General features: G+C 35.2%; 1 protein-coding gene across 1 annotated transcript in view; it reads right to left on the bottom strand.

Moving 5' to 3' along the window:
* Positions 1-346: 346 nt before the first annotated feature.
* The window catches only part of LTN1 (listerin E3 ubiquitin protein ligase 1), a 32,184-nt gene continuing 24,025 nt past the window's right edge, over positions 347-8,505 (bottom strand). The window contains exons 23-30 of the mRNA XM_065655200.1: positions 8,137-8,374; positions 7,111-7,185; positions 6,045-6,231; positions 5,437-5,608; positions 3,622-3,842; positions 2,917-3,111; positions 2,132-2,299; positions 347-1,382 (exon numbers count right to left, since the gene is read on the bottom strand). Of these exons, the coding sequence (XP_065511272.1) occupies positions 1,320-1,382; positions 2,132-2,299; positions 2,917-3,111; positions 3,622-3,842; positions 5,437-5,608; positions 6,045-6,231; positions 7,111-7,185; positions 8,137-8,374 (1,319 nt within the window). The 3' untranslated portion in view covers positions 347-1,319. The remainder of the gene's footprint in view (positions 1,383-2,131; positions 2,300-2,916; positions 3,112-3,621; positions 3,843-5,436; positions 5,609-6,044; positions 6,232-7,110; positions 7,186-8,136; positions 8,375-8,505) is intronic.

Below are 8,505 nucleotides of genomic sequence, written 5' to 3'. Positions count from 1 at the left end.
TACTACTTCTATATTCTTTCCATTCTCTCTCAAAAAATGTCAGGAAATTTCTCTTCTTGAAGGCCAGAGCTACCTGTTAATACAGACTTACCAACACCTAAAATAATTTCTAGAGCTGCCACCTCAAAAGAGACCAACTTTGAGAAAACATGCAGAATCTAAAAAAAAAAAACCCCAAACGCACACAAAAACAACTAAAACAAAGCCAGCTATTGAGGTACAGCCAATTGAGTACACTATAAACTTGACATCCGAAAATTTATAGTATTGATTTCTGAAAGTTTATCGCACACAGAGAGCAATCCAGAGACTACAGAGATTGATCAAAGTAATTTATTCCTCCCATTTTATTGACTTTTCAAAGAAATTTGCCACAAATACCACCCAAATTGGAATATATTAGTATGCTACTGCTGTTAAAAAAAAGCATGAAAAAAATGTACAGTTTAAGACAATATTATATTCTGATGCATCTGTCATGTTCAGAGTCATTATTATGGGGCAGTGGAAGGACAGTGTACATTCAGTGATAGGTAATTTGCCACCTAATTAAGATATTAACTGAAGTAATGAAAACAAGAATTGATCAGTGTGTACGCTTTCTCTTCATTTAAAAGCCAATGGTCACTGAATAGGTAGTGTTTGTCATGCAGGAATGATTGTACTCGTTCTACTTACTTGGGCTTCCGAGTTTTCTTGTTTTTAGGGTGCTGGATGGCTGAGGTTTTTTGGGAAAAGAAGACTGTTAAAGGTGAAAGCTCACCTTATAAATATGTTAGAGTATGCTATGTTTAAATTTTATGCCTTAACAGAAGGCTATCACCCTAGTTCCATGCCTTAATGTCTAACAGCAACAACATTTTTTCCCATAAGAAGAACTATTATGAACGCACTATAATAAAAATAACCAAGGCTTTACACCACCTATGTTAAATTCACCTGTTACATTAAGAGGCAGGATCTGGGTTAAGTGCATAACACCATGTTAGAATATACCTAAAATAAGAGGTTTTCATCAACTATGCTGTGGATTAAACACCACTTTTCTGACAACTCTGCAGTATTTCTGAATTTTTAACATATCTCAATACCTTAAAAATATACAAATGAAAATAAGTTATTCTTATATATTTATTTATATCAAAGAAGAATCTTCAAACTTACAAAAAACAGTCCAGAGGTAAATATGTGTTATCATCCTACTAGCCAAGAATTTAAAGTAACTGACGTTATTCCAAGTTAGCTTCTTTCAGCGTACAGTTTATTGCCTCCTCTTAATTTATTACTTAGCTCACAGGAAGAAGAAAGACCGTTTAATTTCAGAAAAATGTCTCTCGACAGAGTGGACAGGTGGATTTGTTGCTGGATGTGAACCATTTGTACTGAAAGAGAAATACAACTGTTTAATATACAGATTCAAGCTGAATATCAAAGAATGCTGGTTTTTCACCAATAACAAACATTATTTGCCAATGAATACAACTATCAAAATATTAACTATACTTAAAAAAAAGTAAAAACACACCTTTCCACTTGTATATGTGTGCATATGTATATACACATATTACACACACACACATAATACTGCAGTTTTATTCTAAAAAACCTGACACAAATGAACTCTTGTCTAGTCTCATTTTAGAATAAAAAGATAAGGGTTTTAAAGCAGCAATATTTCCTCTATTATCTGGCCATACAGATGCCAACCTGTTCCAGTATACTCTGTAACCATACAACCAATGCCTATGATGACTTGGATGTAGTTAAATGTTAACTATCCAGATCAGCAGAGTTTACTGAAGAGTGTGCTGCATAAATTTAAATTTAACCTTTTGTATTCCCATAGCTGAGCTGTTAGCAACAAGATGCTGTTGCTATACCCTATGTACATGCAATGGTTTATGTCTTAGTGAACACAAACCAGAGAGTTATTATCTGTGAAGCATAGCAACCCCTCTCTCATTACATGCCCTTACAACTTAGTAAAAATCCATACAAATAATTTATTAGTTCAGTTAATCCCAGGTACTCCAATGACGTAATGGAGAATTGGTGGTATTACAATAGAAATTCCTGGTTCAACCTATAAATTGATATTTTGCCTATTTAAAAAAAAAATCTAGGTACTTACCAAGCAAGCTGAATGAAACTTTTTCTTGCATGTTCTGCAAGCTTTTTTGGGAAGAGAATAGTTGGAACTATGAATGACTGAATAACAGATCATGCAATCTTCAACGCCCTCAAAACGTTTATCCACGTTGTTTTTCCACAAAGATAAGCCTTCCATGATACTTCCATTCTAACAGAGGGAAAAGAGCTGTTAATACTGTAGAATTCCTTCAGAATATTCTTACTGTTAATTCGTAAGCACATGAAGGAAACAAAGCCCGAAGGCTTTATAATCTGAGATAATACATAATATATGCAGTGAGCAATTTATAAAGCCAACACAGGAAATACAGACGATACTCCATAGAAATGCAAGCATTCAACACAACAAAAAGAATGCACTTAGGAGCACTTAAAAGAGGATTTAAAAATTTTCAGTCACTGTTTTGTTTTGTTCTAACCACAGATTATGCAATTTCAGCAACCACCAATCTTAGAGAATTTAATGTACCGGGTTTTTTTGGTTTCTGTTTTTTTTCAAATTATAGTTGTGATAGTATTGCCATATGGGGCAAACACTGGCCCATGTCTTAAGATATCTAAATTTTCAGCTTTGGCTATGGATTTAACAGGACTTGTTAAGTAGATAATTCTACCTCTCTGTTTCAGCATCTGGTGAAAAGCAGATGGTAAAAGTCACCAATCCTATGAAGTCCTTTGAGATCTAAATAATATTACATTACTAGGTATACTTTTCTATTATTAGGACGATTACATTTCAAAACTACAGGCTCTCTCTAAACTCACCTGATGTGTAAGATACGTGCTTAACTGTAGCATCCAATTACGCCACTGCTGTACAGCCACACCAACCCTCTTTCCACTCTCCACTGTTATGGATCCCAGTGGGTAATTTGATGGAAGCTGTATTATTAGTTCAATAAATATGTCATCAACTGAATAGGTAGCAATCACTTCCCGTGTGGCGGACCGAGCTTTTACCTGTGAAAAAAATGCACGTATTAAAAAGCTCCACAGAGAGATACCGCCTCTAGTCTTTTTATATATAAAAGCCATAAATACTTTACCGCAGACATTAAATAATTTTCTTAGACCAGGAAAACACTTTTCTCAAAGAAAATAAAAACCCACTCGTATCTTGGCAAACCAAAAAAAAAATTACCAGCCATTTTTCAATCTATTGATTGATTATGTTTTTTAATAAACCAAAAAGAAGTATATTGATAGCAGTATCTTCCACGGACCTCCTCAACTACTCCAACATAGTAAACCCCATTCTTTTCTATTTTTTTGCAAAGAGAGCATTAATAAACATCAACTTAATGTATCAATACCAGGCTAAATGATGTTTTCATCAGTCATTTAGAACAACAACAAAAACCCAATCATATAAAACACTGTAATACAATCTAGTTCTGAAAAGCAACATTTCTTGAAACGTTTGCAAAAACACTAAAGTGAATAAAGAAAAGGACATAAGGTCTTACTAACCGTCATGCTGTTAAATAACTGCGTGCTAGTCTGAACAGCAGATATTTCCTGTGCAGAAAGCACATTGCTGACATACTTGCTTGTGAATTTATCTACAATGTTGAAGACGCGTTTCTCGCAGCTGTTCCACCAGAGCCTGACCATGGCCGGCAAGTCTTTCAGTGTTGTACGGTACACGGAGCAGGCCAAGTGCGGAATCAGGGATGACAGGACTCCCGTCCCTGGAAGGGAAAGGAAGGATGTTGAAACACATCAGTCACAAATGTTGGTTCGTCCACACCATGCACAGAAATTTTGATACCAACATGACTGTGGTAACCAGAATTTCACATACATGCTCCTTCTATATTTGCTACTGTACTTAGCACTGGTCAGGCCGCACCTTGAATACTCTGTTCAGTTTTGGGCCCCTCATCATAAGAAGAGCATTGAAGTTCTAGGGAGAGTGCAGAGGAGGGTGATGAAGCTGGTGAGGGGCCTGGAGCACAAGTCTGATGAGGAGCAGCTGAAGGAACTGAGGCTGTTCAGCCTGGAGAAAAGGAGGCTGAGGGGAGATCTTATCGCTGTCTACAGCTACCTGAAAGGAGGGTGTAGCATGGAGGGTGTTGGTCTCTTCTCCCAAGTAGCAAGTGACAGGACAAGAGGAAATGGCCTCAAGTTGCACCAGGGGAGGTTCAGATTGGATATTAGGAAAAATTTCTTCACAGAAAGGGTAGGCAGGCATTGGAACAGGCTGCCCAGGGAAGCGGTGGAGTCACCATCCCTGGAGGTGTTTAAAAGACACGTAGATGAGGTTCTTAGAGACATGGTTTAGTGCTAGAGTGAGGTTATATTTGGACTTGATCTTAAGCGTCTCTTCCAACCAAAATGATTCTACAGTTCTATACTGTAAGCACCTGTTTGATTCTGCCTTTCTCCATCGGTCTGGTTTCTTTGTTGCTCAGGCTAACACTCCACAACTGGGAATTCATCTTCTAATTTAGAGATGAACTCCAGATGGGCAACCAGAAGTCAAGAATAATTTTATATTCTAGAAATTGCAAAAAGCTCACTTCAGAGTGAACAAACAATACAATGTTTCAAACATATTTGAGGTTTGCAGCATTCCCTAAAAATGCATAAAGAGATAAGGGAAATCTTTGTCTTGGGATGTCATGTTAGTCATTCTTTCTTACTGTCATCCAGATAAATTGTTCTGCAACATAGTGATGTTCAAGCAAAAAATAAAGACATGAAAACTCAGTATCTTTGCTTACATCTATACAGGTACATAAAACAGCAGTTTCAACGAAGTAACTTTCAAAACTAATTCTCATTTTCATGTTTCTCAGCTAAAAAAACTAACATATCTTCTCTCATCACAACTGATTAAATCTTGGTCTTCTGAACAGCATGACAAAAACAACACACAATGCCTCAAACACTAAAAAAATACATCTTAACAATATTTTTGTTTTAATTTATTTATAAAAATAGAACAAAAAAAAAATAGAAATTCCATTTACAGTTTTTAAAAGTATCTAGGAGCAATGGAGAAGTCCCAGAATAGATCACACATATTTAGTATTTTGGAATCTTTGTATACATTCAGGATTCAAATACTAGCAATGTATTATTTCTGTCCTAAGCGAATAATCTAAGCATTTCCTGGGATTTTTTCCTTGGTTTTCTAATAAACATTTCAGTTTTGGTTAAGCTTCAAATGAGGAGCGGTTAGCCAAAGATTTTTTAAATCTCTATTTTAAGCACAAAAGTATATTTAAACTTCAGCTATATCAAAACTCTCTCAAATGCACAAATACAATTTTTACTAACCTTTAACATCTAAATGTAGCTCTTCAGTAAAGAAGGTTTTTGTGTCCTTATTTGGAACTTCTGAAGTTGGCCCAGACAAGACAGGGTTTTCAGGCATAAGTCTGAACAAGTGATAAAGCAGCTTATTCAAGCTTTTAGTTTTTCTGAAGTATTGTGAGTAGAGAACTCGCAGCTGATAGTGTTAAAAAACAAAACAAACAAAAATATACAGATGAGACTTAACAAATATAGCTTACTCTGTAAATAATATCTTTCTGTAGGGAGGAAAGGCAAGACTGTGATTCAGAACAAGCGAAGAATGATTTAGTTCTCTGCACCATTTTGAATGATTATAAGGTGATAAAATGTAGCAAGTTTGTTTGAAAATGCCAGAAAAAGTCATCTATTAATGAATCTTCATTCTTTGTACTCTAACATTACCGTCCTTAACTACTGCAGTGCAGAAACCTAAGTCTATTGATGCTTTCAGAATTTCACTAATTCCACAAAAATCAGAGGTAGGAAGATACATAACTAAAAGAATACAAAGGCTGAATGAAACTTCAAGATTCAAACCAAATAAGCATGTTAAGAAATTCAGTTAAAAGGAAGAGACTCTGAACATATACCTGAGAAGAAGCTGCTTTGAAGAAAGCTAAGGTTAACTTCCAAGTGAGAAGATATCCTAGAACAAGGCAGAACTCATCGCTCAGGGGATGAATAACTGCAGATTCTCCAACTGGAACGCATTCCAGGATGTCTTCTAGCAAGCGTTCTTGAGTGGCCAGGACAGACATAAGAACTGCTGGAGGTGATCTATGGAAAAATGTTATCTGTCATAGTAAACTCAAATCTTGAGCAAAGCATTAACTGCATTTATATCCACAGTTTTCCAGAAACCTGTTAGTAAAGCCAGGAACGTAGAACATAAAAGGGGCCTTTTATTACAGGAAAAGTTACTTTCAGATTCACACATTAGATTTAATTTTTTTTTTCCTGAAATGGACAGTTTATGTTTTTACCTCTTGCAAGACAAATATAAACTGAATCCTGATCACTTAATCTGAAAGCCGTCTATGGCTGAGCTTATGTAACCAACATCATGGACAGCTGGTTTGCTTGCTTGCTTCATTTGTCAAGTCACACCAACAAAGAAGCAACTGAACAATGGATCACCTCATCACTGAATGTGTTGGGTTCAGGCTTTGGCATTGGATTAAAAAGCCTTTTGCAGCTCCATAGCAAAGAAAGGAATTAATCATTGGGCTAAGGTTAAATAATTTACCATAGTCCCTCTTCAAAATGTTGACTTTATCAGATTCAAACTATAAAACACTCAGGTTAATTCTGGAGGTTCAAGAAACTGAAGTTATCTGTGCAGCTGAACACATGCTAAATAGATCAGTCCAGTAAAATCCTGTCAAGATTTTACAATGTAGAGCACATATGTTACACTTTAGTAACTGTACCTAGAAAACAATTGCAAATATTGTTTCCAGTTTTAGCACAGAGGCAGACTTAGCCAATTATATTGAATATCTTCAATATTTATGGCCCTATTGTCATAGCCACGTAATTTTTTTGTCTTTTAACATCTCCTGACAGACAACTCGTCTGCTGCAAATCACAACTTTCGTAACACATTTTAAAAATACGGAAAACAGTCATTAAAAAAAGTGAGGAAAAAATACACACAATGACAACTCCTCCTCTTCGTCACCATAAGATTTGAGATCTTCATCATCAAATTTAGGCAATTCAGGCATTAATCTATAGAAACATGGAAAAGAAATCAGATTCAATTTTAACTGTTTTAATATATGCGATGCATACTTCTTTGCTCAATGTCAACATTAATGACAGGCAATAAAATAATGGTAATTATTCCTTAATAACAACACAGAATCTTTAAAAGACATGTCACCATTGCAAAGTTGGTTTCTGAATGACAACTAATGAGCTGTAGCTTTGCTCCATTCTTTTCCAGGCCTTTTACACTTCCCAAGTCACGATAAAATAAACTTTTCTATCTCCAAATACAGCTATTGCAAGACTATGCCTCAGTATAAGTGAAAGGGTAGATTCTTATGCTTATGCTGTCTGCTTCACAATCTGCATTTTGAGCAGACAAATGCACATACTATTTGTCAAATTCTGCATTCTCTCTTTTGGTATTAGAGATATCCAAAAAGTTCATAAGAATACTACACATTTTTATTCAGTTCTTCTATTTTCTTATCTAAATTAGTGAAAATAAAAAGGTTATACTATTTAATGATACTGTCAGACCCAGATCAAACCTGAAATGTTTGAGTTTACATTTTAGGATTCTCTGAGCATTTAAATAGAGGCTAAATATAAAATGCTTTGTAGTTATGGTACTGATATCTATGTAACTATGGTACAGAAAATAAAATTTTATCTTCCTGTACTGCAGTAAAATTTCTCAGTATATATTTAGTCTACCTTACAATTAAATTTAGCATTCATAGTTTTACATAATGTTCTCCAATACAGAACAGAAATTACCCAGTTAAGGATTTTCTCTCATAATGGAACATGACTTTGCTAAACACATCTAAAAATGCATGTTCTACAGCACATTTTAAAATAGTAATAATAATAAATAATTAATAATAATTATTATTATTAATAACCATCATAATAATAAAAGAGGGTTGCAGGGGAGGTGAGGGAAGTGGAAAATTTGTTGCTTCTTACTTATACAACATATGGTAGACAGAAATCTGTACAGGTCTAGCTGGGAAAAGCAACATTGGACACAACGTATTTAGTAGAGTCTGGAGTTTATCTGGAAGATTTGTTTTCTGGCCTGCAACAAACTTTGCTGGCAATTTATGGTTTAACAACTGGTCCTTTGAGATGTACGTTAGAGCTTCACCCAAAGACGTTAACACAGAGTTCTGAAAGGAGCCTTCGGATGCATTTTTGGTTTCTCCTATTTAAAAGGGAGAAAGACAAGTTGTGATACAGAACGTATGGGCGTTGTCATAAACATGCATTACTAGAAACAACTCAGACTCCTCTTATCAGAATCCATCTAATCTTAAATCACAATGTTAAGTGCAA

This window comes from Caloenas nicobarica, chromosome 1 (genome assembly GCF_036013445.1).
Source record: "Caloenas nicobarica isolate bCalNic1 chromosome 1, bCalNic1.hap1, whole genome shotgun sequence".
Taxonomy (NCBI): domain Eukaryota; kingdom Metazoa; phylum Chordata; class Aves; order Columbiformes; family Columbidae; genus Caloenas; species Caloenas nicobarica.
Note: the sequence above shows the minus strand (reverse complement) of the source record. Positions and strands in the feature narration are given on the sequence as shown.